This window comes from Erithacus rubecula, assembly GCF_903797595.1.
Source record: "Erithacus rubecula genome assembly, chromosome: 3".
NCBI classification, from domain to species: Eukaryota; Metazoa; Chordata; class Aves; order Passeriformes; family Muscicapidae; genus Erithacus; species Erithacus rubecula.
In genome coordinates, this window is record NC_136689.1 from 34691609 (window position 1) to 34716126 (window position 24518).

Consider the following 24518-nt stretch of genomic DNA (forward strand, 5'->3'; position numbering starts at 1 on the left):
TTTCCCCCTTGTCACTCATTGCTCAGATAGGGAATAGTGTTAAAAGCTAGAATGCAGATTTTCTCAACTATTCCTTATATGAGTGATTGTGACCATATTTTATTGTTTAAGTTTTCTGGCAGTACCTGTAATTTCAGTCATGATGAGCTAATATGACTTCTTTGAAATGTCATGTATGCTTCTCTGTGGATTTAGCTCGAATTTAATATTATTATATAGCCATTTTCAATGTCAGCAAATAGCTAAACACAGTGTTGAGAAAATATCAGCAGCAGTAGCTACAATATTATTAGCATAAGTAACAAATTAATTTTCATCAACCAATTTTTTTTTTTTTTTTTTTAATTGATAGCTTATGACAAAAGCCATCTCCACTGAATTAAGCCCCTAAATAGCTTCCTCAATGAACAGGACAACTCACCATTCTAAAATATCTGAAAGCAAACTTATTTTACAGAAAAATTAAGAATAAATACAGTAAGCTTTTAGACAAAGGAGACTTGTCAGGTTCTTAGTATGTGCTGCAAAACTGTAATATTCTATGTAGTGCTTTAGTTTTCTAATAAGTCATTGTGATAAGGTTAACACTTCAGCATAGAACAACATACAAATAGGAACACCCAAAGATGAAAATTACTTTGCTTATGTTGCTGTATTAGAATTTTATTTGCTAAAGGGTGAAAACAGATTTTCAAAATTCACAGTTAACTTAAAACAATAGTTTTAAACCTTTTATTCCTAGCCCTGGCTGCCTTCAGGAAGGAAAGAACATCTGGTTATTTAAGGAACACAATATGTTCACATTTTCTATGACTTTTGTTTCTAATTGGGTTTTTAAATTTTTTTTTTATTTGAACAACTCTAGTTAGAACTATGTTTTTTAATCACTTTATATTTTTCCAATGCCCTATCTCCATATCTCTGCTTCTTAATTTTGCTGCCTTTGCTGTGAAAATTAACAGTGCTCAATGGTTTTGATAAGGAAAAAACTGAAGAAAATGAGCCACTCATGGTGTATTAAATATGCAGACACACACCTTCAGTAATGTTTTTGGATATACATAAAAGAACCATCCCTTATTTTTTCATTTCACATATACACAATTTTAATAGCCCATTCTTCCATAAGAAGCACTACTTTTATATTCAGAAGGACTGTAAGTGCATAGAAGTTACTTTAATATAAATAATTGAGGCAATTATCTGTTCAAAGATTAGAAATGTGAAACAAATACTCTGCTAAGCAGGTTAACTTTATCACCCAATGCAAAGACAACAACACTGATTTGAGCTTTTCATTCCAGTTTTCCTAAGAAGCAGAGCTAGCCAAATTCAGAAAAGGCTGAAATTCAATTATTCTGCATTGATCCATACTCATGCCTGTAAAATTAGTATCTCTCAGGCCCCCCCTCAGAGACAGGTGCATTAACTTGTTTTCAGCTATTACAGAGATGTGTATTTCTCTTCTGTGGCACTGAAAAATACCAGGGATGTGGTATCTAAAATGTTCTGTCATCCCAGCTGCCAACTGGGGTTTGCAAAGTGAATGGGAGAGCTGCTGCAAGCATTAGGTTAATGGCAAGTACTAATTACTTTTCATATTATTGGTAATACTGGATAATGCTAAGGCTTCTGGTAAGGTTTGATTTCACAAAAGGTCAGGAAATTGTACTTGTCCATCTCTAAGAAAAAAATGCCCCCCATCTTTTAAGTACAGCTTTCTCCTGACATTTAGGCTGCTCTCCTGGTGATGACTGCAGTGAAAAGAGGCAAACAAAATGCGACAGGTTCATTAGGCCTAAGTTTAACTCTCCTGAGGGACTACATGACAAAAAGAAAGAAGGAAATACCTGCTATGTCAGAGCAAGGAAAGAGAAAAAATAATAGATGTCTTTAGATATACAAACTCAGGTTATCTCCAGAATTGGAAGTTGCAGATGAAAAAGCTGTACCTGGTTCAATATCTGATAACAACTTCACCATTTATGACAAGATGGTTCCTTGAGAACCTTTCAGTTTTATCTGACCACCTCCAACCTTTCTTAGTCCAAATACCCTACAACCTCCCCTCTGTAAGATGACTTGGTATTTTCCTAGCTGCAAAAATAATATGGAAGAGAACATATATATTATAAAACCTGCAAGAGGTAGATTCCTGTTTGCCATGCCTTCTAAGATGCATTTCTTGTCCAGCAGAGATTTAAAGCTCCAAGGAGCAGAGAGCAAGCCTCTCTCAGATATCTGGAACAGCACTGAACATTCTTGGTATGCTCAACAAATAATGAAATAAGCCACTGGACCATGCAACAGTCTCCCAGAGAAGAGTTCCCCGATTTCACATATTAAAACCCAAGTGAAATCTTGGAAGAAATGCCACACAGAAAAACTCTGCCCTGGATAAGGAGAAATAAAATTTCACTGAACCAAATGTAATTTCCTATTAGAAACCAGCAGCTTGTGATGGAGAAATGCACAGGAAAACATCAAAGAAGGAAGAAAAATAATTAAGCACTGAATTTGTTAATCACCACTTACAAGTTGCACTACAGACTAAAATCTCTTTGTCATTTCTTCCAATCTCCTTCCATCTGCACAGGGAATAAGGGCAAACTGTATTATTTCTATGCAACTAACAAAAAAAAAGTATCATGATTTTCTCACTTATTTTTGTATATAATCTGGGCACTGACTTTAGACTGCTGTAGCACTCATGATGCCTTGTTGAGTCTTCCCTTTCATTCCTTTTCATGAAAAACGTTGGAAATGTTTGTGCATAGGTCTTACACAACACCAAGACTTCTATTTCAGATAAATGGAAAAAAGAGACTGAACAAACATATGCTTAAGACACCTAAGTGAAACTTAAAGTCATACCTAGGAAAAGATAAGAAACAGGTGCTCAAGTCATAGCCTTAAAAATACATTTATTTCTCAGACCACAAGCTATTTTTTAGTTTTAGAATAATCCTTAAGAAGATTTTACTTCCTTACTGTAAGAAGTCCTGATCTATTTATGCAGCCTCAATACAAAGACCCAATGTTAAATTAGAAGTGGCTGCAAGTCCCTTAGGTTCTTCATTCTCTGGAAATCAGAACTTCTCAACCTTCAGAGGATTTCCCAAGCAGAAAAGTACAGCTCAGAAATGAGAAACAAATACATTTCATCATATTTAAATTGACAAAGCAACTACTACTCTTTGCATCAAAGAGTTCCAAGTACTAATTCACTTGAGCAAAGGGAGAACTACATGAGAGATATGGTAGAACTAATTCAGTATTTATCTGAAAGGTGTTCAAGGCCCACCTGAGAATGTTAATTAATAGGACACTAAGACCTTACGAGCCTGACAACTTCATTCTGTTGGAGACAAGAGCATAAGGAGTGGAATTGTGATTAAGCCTCTTTGTGGGAAGTTGGTGGTTAAATTTTGCCCCCTTCAGCTGATAGAATATCTTGTATGCTGCCTAGCATGTTTCAGAGGACAGCTGAATAATTAGTAATCACTTTATTGTATAACATATCTCTTCAATAAATGATAGATTACATATTGAATTCAGATGGAAAACTGAGTAAAATTTTATTCTCTTTTTTCTTCTAAAAAATATTCCTATCTTGTTTTGCTATGAAAGTACATAAATAAATACTGGGCAGTTTGATTTCACAAACTGCTGCCAAAATCTTAAGAAAGATTCCTGAGATCTAACGTTAGAAACTTTCTTACACACTGAAAAGATGATACACTTTACTTCTCATCATGAAAGAAATCTTAGTGCCTGAGAGGAATGAAAAAACAACTATAAGGATGCAGATTTCTGCAAACAACTGATATAGAAAAACAAAGAGACAATTTTTTTCTTAATCCATAAAAGTGTAAACACTAGTACTGAATGAATTTTTGCAGAAGGCAGTCAGAGTGCAGAAGTGATGAATTTTTTGCTTTCAAAGATGTTGTGCATCAAGAAGATGAGGGGAATCAGACTTTCCACTGGCAGCCTACTAATGGGACATGTACAAAGACTGTTCAAAACCAGCAGCACAAATTCTGCTATCTGCCACAGATCTGAGTAAGCAAAGATTACTGTGAACAACTTCATCTCAAGCATTTTATCCACTATACAGTGAGTGTCTCCTGTATATTATATCCACACATGCCATTCTAAAACAGGAAGAGGTTTTCTTTTTTTTTTTTGTTAAATAGATGAGTACATCAGAAACTGCATGCTAGTAATATGTGGCATGAAATTTATGAATGTACACATTTTATATATGTGAATCTTTACAGGCTGTAGCATCAAACTCTTAATGAGAAAAAATCACATAACCATTATATATTGGGCAGGGGTAGTGCTTTAAGGATTAACAGTGATTAATCCCAGAAATCCCACGACAAAGGTCTTTCAGATGAAATTCCATGATGCTTTCTATACAGCTTACTAGGTTTTAAATAGTAACATTACCATTTCCCTGAAAAGTATACTTTATCCTAAAAGATATCTGCGCAGAATACCAAGCAAAGTTATTTTAAAGAGCACATCTGCAGTTACCAGAGCTCCTGGATAACTTTAGCAAAATGTCTTTTAAAGTATCTTTTAAAGAGCAAAAAACTTGTTTCCAACTCCTTCCTTCAGCTGTTTAATCAGGTCAGAAGAAACTGAAACTACCATTTAGTTTCCAAAATGTAGGTTGTTATTAAATTCACAGCATTTAGAACATTTTATAACTGTGATTTATTTCCTGTATTAACAGATCGAGCATCTCACCTTTGGATCTCGGAGAAAAAGTGCTCTCAGGATAAGGGAGTGAACATCTCCAATAGGTGGGTAATGCATAAGAAGTCCCAAACAGGTCTGATAATTACTTGAAATCACTGGAATAAAAATGAAAATAAAAGAGAGAGAGAAAAAATATTACTGTCTTACTTTGATATTGCAAAACAGTACTTTTTCCAGTAAATTCATTACAGTGCAGATTTGCCTGTCTTTTCCCACACAGTCTCTCAGAACTCCAGCAGTGCTTAGAGTAAAAGGAGATACCTATAGTAAAGACTCATGACTACACCTGGTCCAGTATAATTAAGAAGAGTTTTAAAGCTATGAGTTTATGTCACAGACATTTATGTTAGCTCCAGATTCAGATCCTCTGTTCAGACTTCTGTAGCTGTATCCCTAAGCCTGCCCCAGTCACTGGAGCTCAGGGCAATACCAACACAAAGCTTGAAGAACTAGTCCTATACTTCAGAATGGACATGGACTTTTCAGACTTCTCCACAGACATCTAAATTTAAATGTGACAATTTGCATTTATGGATTTATGACAAGTTTGCCTCACTCTGATGAGTTTTTGCCGAAATATTTTTATGTTGTTCTTAAATACATATTTACATACATACGTACACTCGAATCCTATGCATACGTAAAATTATTCAACAATTCCTTGTTTTCTTTTAAATCAGAAAATTCACAAAATATTCAGGTAAAAGGGAAAAGAGTAGACTTTAATTTCATAAATACTAAAAAATATAGTACACCATTAACTAGCTTAGATTTTTTTCACTTATTCAGAAAATTTTCAGCATGCTTTGCTAAATTTTGTAATTTTGTTCTGTGCAATTTTATCTGAATCTATGTAAGCATACTCTGTGGCTTTTTGCTTGCTGTTGTCATCTTCTTTTTTTTTCCTTTCCTTCCCAAATCAATCTAATTATGAGTGCAATTATTAAAGACATCTTTTCAAGCAGGTCTATGTAAGCTACTTCATTTCTTTTGCACCATCTAAATCCAGGCAATCCATCTGCCACAGCTGTCAAAGCAATGCCTGTTAATGATGCCTCCACTCTGCAACATAAAGACAGCCTCCAACAATAGTAATTGTAAATAAATTTCTAACAAACTTTACTATTCTGAGAACTTTAGCTGTAGTAAGAAATATCTTTAATTAATCAGGATATTGCAAATACAAAATTATTTTGAATGGATAAAAAGCAAAATAAAGGGCAGTTTTGTGGACAGAGAAATTTAAATGGTTTACTTCTCTTTCTTTCATGTGAATAAGCCTCATATCCTCCTGCACCTTACCTCCCTCAACAAGAGGATTATGGGGAAAAGATGCAGGACTGGGCAAAATGAATAATTATAATCTGTGTAAGGAACCACTTTATCATCTTCATTTCCGTTGCTGATCCGACAGCTTGTAATTTCATACATCTGCTTTCATTTGTAAAGCACTCACTTATCCTACTCATTCTTTATCTGTTCTGCCTGTTCTTTTTCCTACCCTTTGTTTTTCTTGTTCATATTCAGGTACCTGCTTTTTCTTCTTGAAGTCACAAAGCTGGCATAATGAACACAATACAATGGCCTTCGTCAGAGTTCTTTCAGACTATAATGTGAGCACCACACAGAACATACCCAATCAAACTCTCATACGTAAATCAAATTTAAGATACTGCAGTTGTGACCATGATGCCTTTTTAGCAAAGCAAATAAAAACAGTGAATATTTATATTAAATGCTAAAAAGTTTTATAAATGATAGACAGTTACACCAATGTGTTTCTCTTTTGAACAAATAAGTATGTGTTCTATTCTGCAATGTATAATGGATTAAAAATGTATTTGCTTTATTTTTCCTGGAAGAGTTATTTGCTGTCTCACAGATATAGAGAAACTAAATATTAAAAAAACCCTGATTTATTTTAATGGTGCAGACTTGACCCCTGACAAAAAAACCTTTATCATCTATAAAGTTAAAAAAATGCCAGCACTTTAAAGGGAAGATCTGCTAACTTTTATACATGGGTTTTTTTATCTTCAGGGTTTCCCCCACATACTTAAACAGAAGGAGGGTAGATTTAGATTGGACAGAAGGAAGAAATTCTTTACTGTGAGGGTGGTGCATCACTGGCACAGGTTGCCCAGAGATGTTGTGGATGCCCTCAAAGTATTCCAGGTCAGGTTGGATGGGGCTTTCAGCAATCTGGTCTAGTGGAATATATCTCTGCCTATGCCAGGGAATTGGTCTAGGTGATCCTTGAAGATCCCTTCCAGCCCAAACCATCCTTGCCTCTTCCAGACAAAATGTGTAACATTATACAACAGTGGGGCAGTTTTCTTAAAAGTTAGAGATAAACAGCAGTAAACCAAACTGAATATGCTTATTGGTGTTGAATGGATTTCTAAGAATCATCTGTAGGATGAAGTTTCTGGAAGGAGATTCTGTGAAATACAAATATCCAGTCTCAGCAGTAGGTGGTGTGTCCAGCAGCCTCATGAAAAGCTTGGTGGTTCTTCAGCTGTGCTTTTCCTTTTCTCATTGGCTGAGAGTCCCATCTGGATCCAACTTCTACTGTGAACCACAAGTTCTCACTTCCCCAAAGAATGCTACTGGCATTTCTAGGGAAAGGAGGAGAGAAACTCCTCTCCGTAGAGAAAACAATCTTACAGCCCTTTTATTAATACTGTAATTCAGTGCCCAGAGGAACTGAACTTCTCCCTTCTGCTGTAGAAGAGACTGACTTTCTCTGTTGGCTCAATAAACAACCCTGGATACAAGTAGCAGGAATGTAGTGGAAATCCTGAAAATTCACAGTAATGTCCTCAACAAAATCCGAATTTTCTGATACATTTAATTTCTTAAAAATTTAATATTCTATGTCACTGATCCTGTATCCAGATTAGTTCATAACCCTGAAAGGGTGGGATTACTCCCCCTTGCTGCTTTACACATGGCCATATTCTCCTTAGTAGCCCCTAAATTGAGTTGAACATAGAAAAATTAATATCTTGCACTATAACAAAAATAACTAATCAGTTGCTCTAAGAAGAAGCTATGGCTCCTTTATTTCTCTCAAAATATTCACAGTGCTTTTGGAGATGAAAAAGTAAATTCTAACAATGACCATACCTACTCCTCAAATGGAAACAAGATAAAAATACACTTATTCTATACTGATCAGTCCAAATTAGCTCTGGGTGCAATAATGGCATTAATTTACTATGTAAAATATAGATAGGTCTTCCAGGTTTGTTCATTGCTGTCCTCCTTGGAAGGAAGTACATAAAATACATCTATTTTTGCATCACATTCTTCCCTCCATTTTGACTCCATCAACAAATGCATGTATATTAACACTGGTGAAACAGAAGCAAATATTCAGACTTCTGATTTGACAGATTAAAAAAAAATAAAAAATAAAAAAAACAGAAAGAAAAAAAGAAAAAGTTTTGCAAGAACTTTTCCAAAGAAACACGGGATATAATGTATTAAAACTTACAGCTACACTGGTACACAACCCTATGCCTGGCATATGAGGAGTATCACTCCACAGACAAATATCTGCTTGGATATAGATGTAAAACAGAACTGAGCAGTTTGCAGAATGGCTGTGTACATGTTTATGTATCTGTAATCTCTAAAATATATATGCAATAATCTGATAATCTAAATGGTCCCTTCTCCTTGCCTAATATATTGTTTGAGCAACAGAAGATTTCAAAACTAAAATAAAAATGGGAAATATAGCAGAAATAATAGTTTCTTAAAATCCTGTCCTTGAGAACATCATAATAGAACACAGAAAAAAAAATTCATCAATTCTCAAACCAGCAACTTTCACCCATCCCCGAAAGTGTTGTTAAATAAGAATCAGCACAATTTCTAAATTTTCAAATGCTTTGAGTACTGTATTATTATAACTGCCTATATTTGACATTTTTATAACATAATAACGTAGGAGCTTTATTATTGTTCTTATTGTTTCGAAGTTTCTAAACTAAAAATTTCCCGACGGTTTATTTAAATTAAAGATGATTATCACCATTGGATGTTTTGAGCTTATGTTTCTTTTCACCAAATAAAGAGAAGCTTTTATAAACTTACTTTATTTGAAAATGTTTTTAAAATTACTACAACTTTGAACTATGTTCAAAGCTCAAATATTATCAGCAATAAAAAACATGAAAAAAACCAGGAAACTTTATTTTACAGATATTTAACAAAAAGTTTTTTATGTAATCAGGAACTGTGGAAATTGTTATGGGTTGAACTTGAGTTTGGAAATATAGATTCAACTTTACAGTAGTCATGACTTATTCTGCTTCCCCATTCTATTATGATTATTATGTAGAACAAGAAGTTACTTATTACAGAAACAGTCAAAATATGAAGTATTAGCTGTTGAGATGAGCTGATGAGATTACTTTGCCTCTCATTTGGTTAAATGTACTACACTGCAAAGTTATTTACTCCTCTATTTACTAAGCCTGAGAAGTTCAGAGAAAAGAGGGAGACTGATTTCATACAAAAGCCTGGAATGCATTTTTAGCTCACATTTTTTGTTAATTCATACCGATACTTGTACCTCAGCAACACAAATCAAAAGAAAATAAAGCCAGAACAATTTTCCCTGCCTAATAAGAGAGAGGATACTTAGAAGCACAATTCTAATGTGTTGGTTTTTCTAAAGGTAAGCAATGACACAAAATAAAATACTGATGCTAAGAAACTTTCTTACATGTCTCTTCAGAACCTATCTCTACCAAAAAATTTAAATTACTTCAGTTTATTGCATATTAAGCAAGATTTAGACTGCAAAACATAATGACCTGGAATCAGATCATCCTGAAATATCGACATTAATTTTGAAACCTCTGACCAGGATTAAATGTCCATTTTTTTGAGAGGAATGAAAGGTAGCTCTATATTCTGCAAGTTTATTAAAAAGTAATTAAAAAACACATGAAGGAAGGCAGTGGAACAACACGTACGTGTAAAGTACCACATTATATTTTCAAGACTGGGCCCTAAAATAGGAACCACAGATGTTGAAAACTTCCTATGTCCTAGATTACAAAATTGTGTCAAATATGTGACCTTGTTATAACCTAAAGCTTACAGATGGTATATACTTAACTCTGAATAACTTGCTATAGAATTCATATACTTAATGACAGCCATACATCTTGCTGTGAAATGCATACTTTGTTGCATCAGTTGCATACAGAATTTTTTGCAGAATCTGATAGGACAGAAATAAACGCCTCAATTATCATTATGTATCTTTCTCCTTCCATTTACAATTATATAAGCTAAAAAAAATGTATTGATTGCTTGTTTGTCCCAACTTAATATTATTGGTCACTACTAAATTTTAAGAATTCACCTGTGCACAAATTTCAGGTGTACTGAACTGAAACAAAACAAATGATAATTTTTTTAGATGCTACTATTGCACAGAATAAACATATTCCGTAATTGCTACTGATTTTTGCACTTTATTCAAGATATCTCTTCAAAAATTGCCAGTCACTGTCTTGTGCATTTTCTCCCTCCTCACAGGGGAACAGTATTAAAATATTTCAAGTGTCACAGGGAACCTTTGCTCAATTCATGAGCTTGGTCAGAAGGTGGAGCTCTATACTTGCCTGTATCACTCAGAGCACATAAAATCTGCAACTCCACGTAAAAACACAGAACTACGCACAAAACAAACCTGCATTTAACTCCAAGATACAATTTGTTTCATAAATACAGCAGGCCATGACTGATAATAAATAGCTCCCAGTATTTGGAACGATTTTCAATATGTTACAAAAGTCACAGTGAGATTTAGCATTTTTAAAGTCTTTTTCTTTCAAATAATAGGTTTGCATTCTTTAAAGAAAAAATATAAAATATCTGATACTTACAGGCATCTCTGATATACAACAACATGGCTACAAAAATGTAGTCAACTAAATTCAGGGTGATACTGTCAGCAAACAGAGCATCCCAGACAACCAGGAGATCCTGAAGAGGGAATTCACGTCCAAACAGGAGCCTTACCCATCGCCTGAAAAGAAGGGGAAAAGTTATGATTTGTATTTCTCCATTTTACCAAGTAATGTAAAGTCAGAACACTTATCCCAGGATAAACTACAGTCCTAAACATTTTATCAGAAAATTTTGCAAAGTGTCAAGAACTGTGATAACAAATAATTGCATTTGTGAAAATGCTACTGCATCTACATCAAAGAAATTATAAGTTAGAGACTGTAGAAGCTTCACTGAGTAATATTATTATGTGGGTGACCCTCAAAGGACAAAATACATCAATCCCATATACCACATTTTTGAGCATTTAATGTGATAGCGACCTAAGATGAATGGGAGAAAATATTATGCAAGAATGGCCTGAAACAGCAAAAACAGGAAGGTGAAGGCAGAGGTTTATGAGAAGCCCTGAAAAGCCCAGTCAGGTGAAAGACAGTTCAGAAGCAGATGCCAAACAGCAACTAAAATGGACCAGGTCATAGTTACTGTGAAGGGGCTTTCTCCCTGTTATGGAAGACAGTGTTTGCAGCTCCATGTAAAACATGCTATGGATGCTATTTTCATTAAATCTAATTTAAATCTTTACCAGATTTAGTGATAATCTGCATGTAGACTATACTGTTAATTCCTGTTCATTTCTGCACTGTTTTCATATCTAGGAAAATGTGAAAATTTGTAATATTAAATGCAATATTTGCTTGAAGCTGGAAGCCTGAGATGCAGTAGAAGAAAACTGTTTCTCTAGATTTCTTTTACACTGACTTACTTGCTGACCTCAGGAAAGGCACTTCTCTTCCCTATTCCAGAACAGACCCACTAGCTTTGTATCTTTTTAGGTAGGATTATCTAAGGTCACATTTGAATGAGCTAAAGAATAGTTAGTAACATTAATCCTGAAATAGTTATTACGAAATGGACTTAAAAATAATGAATTACATTTTTAGCTGGGATATGCAAATAGCTACGCATGTGGAATCTGTTTATTCAGTGGCAAGAAAAGATTGATTGCAAATTTCTGCTAAGCAAATTAAGTCATTCTTTAAAACTCACAAAAATTTCTAAAAAGGCAACTAGAAATTTCTTGTTCAAGATTAGTTTCACTCATAAGAATTCACGTTTAACCACTTTTGTTCCAGAACTCATTGTTGGTTTAAAGCATCTGGGATTTTTGTTTTTTTATTTTTATTTTTTTTCAGATTCCAGTATAAAGAAAATACTGGACAAATTAATTCCTGCATGCCAGTCTAGCACCAGTTTTGAAGATAGTAACAATCTGTACAAAAAGACAGTCTCTTATAAAAGAAATTCAGAGGGACTGTTGTGAGTGAAGGTTTTGTTCATTAAACTTTTACTCCCCATGCCACTGGAACCATATGTACAATCCACAAAAATATCCATCTACAGATTTAGAGATCACTACATAGAATTTTTTCCTTGCAAGATATGTTCCCTTTTAAAAGTAAAAATATATGATTTCAAAAGACATCGTCAGCTCACTCTCATATCAAACATTTATTTTCTAAGGTCTTGTAACTTTTTATATTAGTACAGTAATTACCAAGTCCCAATATTTGCTGTGACAAAACAAAAACTCTGTATTTCCCTCTCTGATCAAACCCCTTTCCTAGGAGGACACTTATTTTGAGACGTCAGAAAACGAAACCAGAACTGCTACACAAAAGCAAGGCTTAGCTAGTGCATTTAACACCATGTCTATTCTACCTAAGGGATTTTGCCATAGTGGCACATTACCCTGCAGTGCCCAGCCTAGAGGAGACTGTTGCCCTGTGGTGACACAAACATCACCCAAACTCTGTGTGTAGCCCATTACCTGCATTAGCAGCTCCTCCCACCTGTAAAACCACAACTGTCCAGTTACACAAGCTGTTACACAAATCTCAGCAAAACTTGAAGCATTTGAGTTGACTTTGCTTGCAACTACCCAAGTCTCATTCAAAAGCCTTGCTAAGAGTTTAATACACTTCAAGAGAAAAAAATACACCATGGTGTAATGGGATTTGTTATTAGTCCTTTATTAGAAATCTCTTTTGCTTCTTTACTACTTCATTATGCAGTGTTAATCGTTTCTAGATGCAGGTTTATTCTGCTCAAGCAGAAGTCATTCCTTTTTTTTTCCTCCTGCTTTTACATTTTCTCCTGGGAAAATTAAGTCTCATTCCCCAGAGGTATCACGTTTCACAGATGTAGGCTGCTGAAGAACAACTGGACTTCCTTTTGCAACCATAATATTGCTGTTAATTATTTGAACCTTCCTGTCTTAAAGGGAGTAAGCAATTCATACTGTTGTAAATGCATATATACTAACTGCTCTCTTATTTTTTTCAGCAACGTTTAGCTCACAGCATCTATAAACTGAGGGCCCTATTGCCTATGAACCATGCTGCCATATGGCAGGACTTCACTCAGCTTTTATATTCATAAAAAAAGATCTTAATTCCTTAACTAAGTGTCCACACTGAAAAGCTGTCTTTCAAACTAACACATTTTTATTGCTTTTACAAGTATTTGCAGAGAATTTAAGGCACCCTTAATAATTGCCTTGCATATGATAAACCTTTTCTGTTTCTCCCCCCCCACCTTTTTTTTTGTTGAAATGGCTGTCTGTGTTTTAATTATTGTTCTGTCCTGTTAATCTTGCCTTACATCTGTTACACCTGCAGACTGTGAAACTCACAATAGTATACCTTTTATCACATGTGGTAATACAATAATTCATATTTTACCAGGCACACTTAGCAATTAAAATCTACAAAAAAACCCCCAGATTCTTTAAAGGTATAATACACCAAGGTACTACTACCTACATTGTAGAATATGTATCTGTATCTTCCACTTATGATTTCTATATAATTAAACCAATATTCTCAAGAGATCAGTAATTACTAGCAATGTAATGATTCATTAATGACCTTACAATATAGGGAAAGCAGAAGAAAACTCTGTGCTAGTAAAGCCATTAAAGAAGGCAATGATCCAGCTTTACCAGTTTTAACTAACACCAGAACCACTCTGACAGAAATTTAAAGGACAATTCCCCAACCATCAAAATTTAAACTTATGTGACTTGCTCCATATGTTTAGTTGCTTATCTTCTCAGTCTTCTTGTGAGGCAGAGAATTCTTTAAAAAAAAAAAGTAAGTCCAAGAAACAGTTACAAACAAGGCAAAACCAACAGTTTAGGAATGTTTGTTTATGGGGCCAAACAACACAATGAAATCAGAAAGAATAAGAAAAACTGTAATCAGAAAGAATAAGAAAAACTGTAACAACAGGAAAAGGGAAGGCATCACTCTAAAGCTAAATTACTTGATCTAGGACTTACAAGTTGGCAACAGAGTGCCTAAAAAAGTCTATTGTTAGGAGCATGTTTTCAGTCATTTATACATTTGCCAAACTCAATGTTCAGTACAATTTCCCCTCCAAGCATCTGCTCAAGGCTTGATTTATTTTTTTTTTTCATTCATTGATACTGTTCATTAGAATAAGGCTAAAAAAATGCTGCTCGTGCTTAACTTAGTTTTTTCAGCAAAACATTTCACTAAGGTCTAGAATCAAAACAACAAGGTCTCTGGTATCTTCCTTTTTACTGTGCATATAAAAAAAAAAGAGAAGCACAAATTTGGTAATTCCTTGTTTGACCTAAACACAGCAGAGTGAGGATTCCCACAGATCATGTTCTGTTTGTTCCTAACTTTTGCCACTAGCCCAAGAATGCATCTGCCACCCTGTGCTTCATCCCAGCTGCATAACTCTCCCTGCATGGGAAGTGGCAGAAGTGTGTATCAGCCCCTGCAATGACCACTGTCACTTGGGGGATGTGGAGGCAGAGGATGCTGCTCCTCTGGTTTCTAATCCTTGCAAGACTAGTCAAGGTCTTTCAGAGAAAGGAGGGTCAGTAGGATTTTGCAGGATGTAATTTAATTTATTTTTTTCCTAAATAAGAAAATTATTTAAATGGACTGTAAGTATTGAAGAGAACACCATCTTATCAAAACTAAGCACTCAGAAGCTGAGAAATGCCAAAATTAACATCAGTTGTTTACTAACTGAGAAAATGATATGTAAGCTCTGTCTCTTTAAACTCTGTCATGAATTATGTTCAAGCAAACATTTGTAGCCAGTGCAATTTACTATGTAAAGTCATGGTCAATAATTTAGGAGAAAGGGTAGACAGACTTGAGCTGTGATCTGCTCGTTCAAAAATAAGATATGGGAAAAGGATGAGAGCGACATTTGTATAACACTTTCAAAAGAACTTAAAATTATACAGCAGATAAAGACTTCAATAGCTCAATGCCACCAGAAAGCACTACTGTGGGCAGACCTGATGCCTGCACTAGGATTCCAGGCTGTGTTTCTAACCTGGGGACACAAGTGAGCTGCAGATGAGGTAGGCTGAGTGCAGAGGCACCCAGGGGTAACGTGGGGGCTGCTGCCCCTACAGCAGTGCTCAGTGCCTGCATGGGAGCATGGATGAGAAGGAATACACAGCAAAAGCACCCCCAAATGAAGACACTTGATTCCAGAAACTCTGACAGATTGGATAGGTGCAAGAGGCAGAGGGGAGATAGGTAAGTTCAGTCAAAGGATGTTTATGGCAGTTCACTTTCATTTTGTGACATGAAGGAGACCAATCAAGGCAAGCCTTAGCAGCATCCCAGCTTAAACCCACTACACAGCCCATTTCTCCAGTGCTCCATCTCCTCCCTTAATAAATCTCATTGTTATTAAAACCACCATGGTTTTATATGTTCTAAAAAGATTAATAAAACCTTCAAATCATACAAGACAGAGAAGGAAACATGCCTGAAGTATAATCACAACTTGTTCTTTCAGCTACTCTTCTCCAAGGCTTTTGTGGAAGGGCAGTACTGCTTATGGTGCATGAGGAGCTCTTAATGATCACAGATGAGAAGAAAGGCAAAACAGCTAAGTGTCACAATTAACAAAATGGCATTTCTAAGATAAACAAAACCTTATTAAAATCCAATATTTTGTCAGAACAGAAAGAAGCCTGTGAAATCCCTACAAAGCCAAAAAACTGGTATAAGAAGTTATGTGGGAAGCTCACCAGACTTTCAGGGATTTACAGAGACTTCTAATGTGTTCGATTTAAACACTGAGAATTTTACACACGGCATACCCTCATATGCACATTACCCATAAATGATGTACAGTGTGATATTGTTACAGCATATGCTCCATTTTTTCCCTTAATCTACTTAACTTGTGAAGGGAATGAAAACAGACATCTTGCTAGAAGATGTGTTTACTTCGACCATAAATTCAAATGTTAATTCTAGATTTATTAGATAAAATTATGTGGCCTTTGTCATTTGAGAAGGCAGACAAGATGATCAGATTTTCCTTAGGCTGTAAAACATTTAAATATTATAGATTTCTACCACATTGTCTCCAGCAGTGTATGCTGATTGTAAAAAAAGTGTGTGTGATAAGGACAAAGTATGTGCCAGCATCTAACACATCATTCAGCTCCTCCTTAGACTTAGGAGATAATAGTGAGTATATAAAAAGATTCTTCTTGTGTGTGCCTGCCTTTTCTGTTGAAGTAATTTCAGACTTGCATATGGAGTACTATTCTGCCAGAGAATGACATACATGCTTTAATATGTCCATGATCTGGGTGGGATTGTCCTGTCCTGGACTCCCACCAAGGTTGTTCACTTCACTCAGCTTCTCCTGTACTGGCTGCATGAAGGATGGATCACTGCACCAAATACAGCAACCAAGGCCCTACTACAACTGGTTATTTGGCTCCTCTTTTCTGTTTCAAATTCTGTTTGGCTTGTGGTCACATCCGTACAGTTTTAAAGTTTTATACAGTTATATTAAAAAACCCTTCAACTTGAAAAAGTACAATATCCACAAGCTTTCTGTTCCACAGCTTAGACACCAGGGACTTAATGCAAAGATAAAAATCACAGTGTTTGAGAACAATTCAAATAAAAAAGAAACTAGACATTTACATTACAGATCATATGTGTTTCAGATCTACCATAAGTTTTCCTGTCAGAAAAGACGCATTTAAAATTAAAGAATAATGAAAATAAACACTCATTTATTTATATAAATCTATTCAAATTCAAGTGATGAACATGAATATTGTACATAGTTTACTTTGTGGCCTTCCTTCCACTTGGGAAAAAGATTTTGATATGCTGTACTGATATTTCCTACTACTATACATATCCTGAACTTTATTATATTATTTACCTTACCAAACGCAGACTAGAATATCTCTTTAAAAGAAATACCCTGAATTTTATTTTCACTAAAAAGTGACACAAGCATCTAGTTCTTATGTAGATTATTCCCTTTCACATTTGATTTCTTTAAGATTGCTGGCAAAGATTACTCAGTTTTGCATTTAAGAAAAATTCTTTGTGTTTTGGGAAAACTCTATGCATTTCCTTATTAATGAGGGTTTTTCTTTCCAATAAATGAATTCCTAATAACTACCTTTCCTTATTACTGCAATTTACCCTTCTCTGCAAAAGCACTTATGCAGTTTTAAGCCAGGACAATTCTAATATACTCACTTGCAGAAATGCACTTAAGGGAAAAAAACAAACAAATGTCACTCCTATCCTCAAAAAGGAACTACAGGCCTGCCAGCCTCACCTTGATCTCTGGAAAAATGATGAAGCAACTAATTCTGGAAACCATTTCCAGGCATGTGAAACACACAAAAAAAGTCATAAGGAGAGGTAAGCAACCAGCTTTTCTTTAACATTAAATTTCAAAAACAGAGCTAGGAACTTGAATCTATTTAAAAGGGAAAACAGAAAGAAATTTCCTAATTTTTCAGCAGGGCAGATGGGAGAAACTGGACCTTTAGGTGCAAATTTATACTGTGGATGTAACTGACTTGCACTGAATGTAGCATTGAATTTAAGAAATTCTCTGCTGCAGGAGAAAAGTACACTGTTCAGTTTCTTTTTCATTCCTCCTAACCATTACAAGTTAAAATACTTCAATTTTAGTATTTCAGAAAAATATTCCAGAAGAATGATCACTATGAAATAGCTAACATATTTTCAGCCATTGCTGATTTTTTAAAGGACAGAAATTCTAGGCATTCGTTAATATTTTTTTAAAAAGTTGTGTCAAGTTGGCAACAAATGTCACAGATCCAATTTTCACTTTGGCCAAAATACAGATGTGACAAGATGGAGGATTTAGCTGTTACACTGTGACTTATTTAGCAGTATCTGGGCTAAACTGTGCTTTCATTCAAAGGAAAAAGACTGAAGAACATTGCTATGTTTCTGTGAAACAACTAAATTAAAACAGCTCAGGCAATGTTCAGACTTAAAGAGCAAGGATCAGCCTGATAACATTATGGTAACAAACCAGAATGAAGAGATGGGAATGCCACATTACATTGGAAAAAACCCCTTTGAAGCCAATGATAAACACCCCTTAAGTGCACAGAGTATGGGACTTCATCTCATCTTCATCTTCACACTCTGTAAACCCCAAAAATAATGACCAATATCTGCAATTCTAACAGAAAGATACAGGAACCTGAAGGTGTGCCTACTGAATTCTTAATGTTCTTTGCCTCTGAGCAATTAAAACCTGCAGTCCTAAACACTGATGATGCATGTGCATTTTGTTTTGAAAATCACTGCAGAGTAGCAAAAACATTTTCTTTTTTTAAACAAAAATAATTACAGGTGAATGATTTTAAGCACTGTTTGCTGCAATAAACCTATTGAAACAAAAGAGGCACTTCTAAATTAGTGAAGTTCCTACTGATATCAGCTATTAGCAATTAGGAACTCCACCCCCCCAACTTTTCCATCTTTAAACAGCAATGATTAAATTTGGTTTTAAAGTGCAGAAATTATATTAGAAAAACAACTCTCAGTGTTGCAATTAAAGCACAGTTCTTAAGATGATAAAATAAATTTGCTAATAGCTTTATCCATTGATTCAAGACGTACGCAGCAGGTTTAAAAGACATAATCCTTTTGTAAAATTTCTCTTTAGAAAAAGAGTCTATAATATTTTATTGTTCCATATTGTCAAATATTCTATACTGTTAATATAATTTTCTGTACAATCCACTTGGGCAAGACTTAATCAAAAAGACATGTATTTTAAAATAAAAGGAAGAGAGATAAATTTGTTAATAGCTCCAAAGTAAACAAATAAGAACTGATACAATATTACAAAGTTTATAAACTATCTTTGAGACTTCCCTATTATAAGTGAATAAAATGTCTTTTCTGTCCATAAAAAATTGCAATCTACAACTGAACCATCTTCCTGTTACCCTGTAGTGAAATGTGAAACCAAACGAGCTATTTTCTTCTGGTATGCCAAGTAAAACATTTTAAAAATGTCAGGAAATCTAACTTTTTAAAAATTCTTCAGAAGCTATCTGCCTGTGTCTAGGAATGGAACTGCCATGCTTTGTATTCCAACCAAGACAACATGTCTGTTGTGAGTGTAGAACCAGTTTACCAATCTGTGTTAGTCTTTTTTCCCCTCTCTAATCCTGCTTTTCCATCACAAATGTTTTTTCATGTAACAGAAAATTTGGCTGATAAAAAAAGACATTTTAAGGTTATCCTGGATGCCCTCCTTGGTCTGTAGTAGGTCAAACTTCCTCTTTTAATTTTTAGGAAACTGCTATCAGGCAAGACCAAGCTGCATAGGGCCAATGAAGCTCTTACATGCCCCCATAACTGCTTGTATTATCAGTTTATTAATTTTTGGCTCTTTTTTGAGTTTTTATCACAAGTGACTTATTGGGACACCAAATACTAGTAGAATTATATGAGACAGACCCTTTTATGTATTGTTAGTTTGATTTTTACTTGTGTTTATTTTGTTGTTTTACTGTGAAAAAAAAGGTGTGGGAAAAGCTTGTAATACTTTTTTTATGGATGCAGAATTTTGTCTCAATCAAATGGGAATCAGTGAATTCAACTAAATTTAGCCTGGGAGCTAGTACAAGGATTTATGAGTATTTGAAATCATACAAATTAAGGAACATGTATTAGCCTTCCACTTCTGCCTCAGAAGGCTTTAGATTTATGATAATCTGGTTACATTTTTCAGAGATATTAACCAGTCAACTAAATAATCTTAATGAAAGAATAAGTCATATGGGGAGTTGCTGAGTTCCCCATCCTAGACCAGAAGGAAGGACAGCCATGGACTGTAAATAGATTAGGGATTATATCAGCTCCCATATAACTCTACCAGGAACCATTAATGGAACCTAAATGCCACTTTTATTCCACAGATTACGAGCTTGGTGGAAGGATGTGTTTGCATGAGATTTTGCATGAGACATTTTTTTCTTATAGGTAACCTAGTTGAAGATACTCTAATTTTTTGTGTTCAAAATAGCATTAATATTAAGACAGATTATTTTAGCACCCTAATCATACCCCACGATGATTCTCCTGATGCCTACTGTTGCATTTTCCTTTTGGTAATGACATTGTATTTGATGGTGGTATGTACTATCCCTCTTCTTTCTCTTCTTTCTTTTCTTCTTCTGTCTGCTATGTGAAAATCACCACCATAGGAGAAGATTTGGAGTGAGCAGCAGCAGAAGAGAAATAACAAAGTGTTTGAGCCATGGGTGGGTTTGAGAGACTGAAACATTGATGGTTAATGGCTCAAGCAGTTGTCCATTAGGAAAAGCTGCAGGGGCTTTGCTGAGGCCAGGCTGCACTCCTGGACTGAAGGGCAGGAGGAGAGGTTTGGATGTGTGGTGGGAATCCTCTGATCTGCATAAAAGCAGCCCAGGGGCAGGGAGGGTGAGCACCACCACCAGAGGATGGCCACAGCAAACTGACCTTTGTTTAGCAACAAGCTGGGTTTGAGCCAGATGAGGGAAAAGCCAGTAAGAAGCAGGTGCAGCTGAGGTGGGAGAAGGCTTTTTATCATTCCAGTGTCCTCCCTTACACAGCTGGGCCAGCTGTAAATCTCCCCTCCCAGGGAAGGTATCAGGACACTTGTGTTCACACCTGGGCCTGAAGGTGTTCATCCCTTCCTTTGGGACAGAACTGGCTCAGGTACACTGGCACGAGGCAGCTCTCATGGCTTAGAGGGCATTACAACCCATTAAAGACCCCAAAGTGCCCCCAGACTTTTATTTTTGAGGCCTTCCAGCAGACACTGCACATGATCCCCAGTGTTGGAACAGACAGTAAAACTCCCCCCAGGGAGGTGCCTGGGCATTCCCACCTGAACCTGAACATATTGAACTCAGTGAGATCTATGTTTCATGGGATTTCCCCACCCCGATGGATCAAGGCTGCAACCATCACTTGGACCAACAGGATGCTGGATCCATGGGTGATGATGCCTTTTCTCTCCACTCTCTACTATTATCCTTTCTCCATCTTTTCCTCATATATTTTCTTAAGTGATAACTTTATACTTTTATATAGATTAAAAAGTATAAGATAATTTCTATAGATAATAACCAAAACTTCTACTTACCTCCTTTCCACTGCAACCTACTTGTTCTAAAATAAACCTGCATTATATATATACACACATAGAAATAAAAACACCAGTCATTCAGAGTTGTTTCCCTCTAATCTGCCCCAAGGGATCTATTACCTGAAAACTCAGTTACCCTTGCCTTCAGGGGTGGGTCATAACATGAGGTAAAATTAAGGATGGCAATATATCCAAGAATATGAATTATAAAGTAAACTGGTAACTTTAAGATAATTAAATTATATATCAGATTGCCTCCTTTATCTCATAAAAACGCATGAATATATGTCAAACATATCGGTAGTAAAAGGACACGGCCTTTACAAAGTGATAATCTTTCAGTTGGGTTTACAACAGAAGAAATTGAAATGGTGATACTTTGATATGAAGAAAATAAAAATCTCGTTATTGGGCAGCAATACTTGGAATTGAACAGGCGTCAGTAATGAAGATTATTAACTTCAACAAAATCTTACTAAACATTTTGCAGAAGCCTTATTTTAGTATTTGTAAAATTCCTTCTAATTACACTGAAGATGAACATGAGTAAAACTAGATTACCACAGACAAATAAACCTCTTAGCAATAAGCTAGTAAGAAAACTGTGTAGAGATACTAGGATACCAAAACAGATGCAAAGCCTCACTTGATACTTTCCCCCCAAGAGTTAAAATTAAACAGCAATAAACCCAAAATAGACAGAATTCCTACCTATCACCAGAACTGGGGCCTTATTTCTGCAAACCTCTTTGTAAGTGTATAGTATTGCAAAATCTCTTTGTGGATCTCTTCTCCAAAGAAGAAATTTATTTACTTTTTAAAATGAGGAGAGAAGATTTATATCAGCACTGAATTCAATATTACATCTATTGTATGCTCTAAAACTAAATTAAGAAGCTGTTCAGAGGCCATACATGCAGCAGTCCATTTCAATCTATTAGTCTGGCTAAATGCCTTCATACATCCAGTGAAAGGAGTCATCACCATCAATCTGCCAGTTTTAGTGACCAGTCAACTACACGTTGATGCATGCACTGAGGAAACACAAGTGTTTCCTCCCTGCTGTCGTACTCCTGAAAGAATTGAGGGAGGCTTTTCTAATAGGTAGCACACAATGATGATTTAGCTGCTTAGTGTAAGTAACAATGTTAGAATCACCACTTACAACCTTAGTTCAAAGGCAGAATATATGTCTGGAGCCCAATTTTATTACTAAGCAGGGTAAGGCAAATAAGAGTTAACTTCTTTTGCTTGGTAAGTTAATTGCACCACTGTTATCCAGAGTCTTGCTTTCATTTAAAACACGAAGCAAAAAAAAATGTGCACTCTCAGTTTGTTTTATCCTTTCTCTAAGTGCAGGGATATGAACTTCAACTTTTGTCACACAAAAGTACCTCTGACTGGTGAAGTTTTGTGTTGTGTAGCTGCAGCCTTATGGGAATTCTGCATCTTTTCAGAGATGCACAAGGGCTTAGTGGTCTCATTTAGTTACCTATGTGCCCCTGAAGAAGCCCTGCTAGCAATAAAACACTCTGGTGGCAAACAGCTAATTCATTAATTAACCACAGTATTTGCTGGGAAGGAAAGCACTAAACAACACTGCAGAGAAAGTGCAATTGTGGTTGTTCCAGGTCCCTGTCTGCAGTATGTGCGGCAGAGGCAAGCAATGCCTATGCTGTTTCTAATTATTCCAATTATCATGGCACACTATGAAAACTTGATTAATAACACTGAAGATATTGTTGTGGCAATTAGCCATATGGTTGTGGGACTTTATTCTGTCACGATTTAGCCATTAGCATCTACTTATGTTTGTCAGAACAGAGCATCCGTGACAAGTTGGAGTTCCGCTCACCTTGCCGAGTCCCTGGTGAGCAACACCAGAGAAATGTTTATTCCTGGGAGCCCTGTGCCTGAGTAAATTTTTCATGTGGCATCCGGTCTGACTGGGGACAAATGTCAAGTAGCTTATGAGACGACCCATCAAGCCAGGCTCCTTCTGCAAAAGGCGCCTCGTGAGCGGCTTGTCAGGGCAGACTTCTTTCAGGGGAGGATTTGACCAGTAAAATTAGTGTCAAATGTCTTGTATTCAATGTTTTCCATGGTTAACTGTTCAGACAGCATGCACCTACCCTTATTTAGATGTGATGAAATGCTCTATTATGACTTTATACACCTATGAATTACATATTACCATGTGCTTGAAATGTATCTCTCCAAGCAGAGGGACCATGGGGCAGCACTCCTGTCAGGCTGGTCAGCTGAACTGACAGCTAAGTTTGCTGACAATTTTTATGAGCCACCTTTTAAAAACACAAAGTGTACGCTAAAAATCAACGCTTATTCCAAGCATCCTTTCCTGCTCCTCTCTAGGAGATAGCCTCTAAAACAAGTGGAAGCTTGAAAAAATTCATTAATACAAGAAAGCTGCCTTGCTTTCCTCCTGAAAGCACAGCAGTAGTCTCACCGCTTCTCCAACATTTCTTGCAGATCAGCTACTACAAATGTGTTTCTGTCAGCACGTCACTCAAAATCAAAATGTTTGCAATCAAAGACAACTCCAAACTTGTCTGGTTGTCCACAGTTAGGAATCAACAAGCTAGTCCCTATTAAAAGGAGTAGGAAGCACTGAAGAATTAGCATCTTCCTGTACAAGGATGCTAAAGATACAGCTGATGCTTACATATTTTGGACATGAGAGGAGGAAACAGTAACCAAAGTTCCTGGAAATAACAATAAAATGACACTATGAAATAAGTTTTCTAAGTAGCACAGAACTTTAAGAAAAACCACAGTATTGTAAAAATTCACTACCTAAAAAGAACAATATGAATTGCCATTTTCCACTATTTTTCCAATACCTCTACCCTAAGAGTAGCTTTCCTTTTATAGTCACCATCTTCCATCTGCATAGATCTTTCACACACTGTGAGGAGACAGAGACATCGTTTAAAACCATAAAAGTAATTGCAAAGAAATAAAAATAGACAGAGGACTCTGAGCAGGTGCAATATTTTTAACTAAATTTAACTCGTTATTTAATGACAAGAATTTAATTGACAAGACATCTGGGCATAAAGCTTGCTGACAAAGGTCCATGTAAGAACGATGTGCACACCTCACTACTAATAGGGCCATATCAGCAAAATAAAGTTATTGGCAAAAAGGAGAGACTGGATCTGCTTCTCATCAGA

The 24518-nt window shown here is 35.8% G+C and overlaps 1 protein-coding gene across 2 annotated transcripts in view; it reads right to left on the reverse strand.

Moving 5' to 3' along the window:
• TBC1D5 (TBC1 domain family member 5) overlaps positions 1-24518 on the reverse strand; it is a 309248-nt gene that overhangs the window by 65357 nt on the left and 219373 nt on the right. For both annotated transcript variants that reach the window (XM_079299429.1, XM_079299430.1), the window contains exons 15-16: positions 10686-10828; positions 4762-4868 (exon numbers count right to left, since the gene is read on the reverse strand). In XM_079299429.1, coding sequence (XP_079155555.1) covers positions 4762-4868; positions 10686-10828 — 250 coding nt within the window. The remainder of the gene's footprint in view (positions 1-4761; positions 4869-10685; positions 10829-24518) is intronic.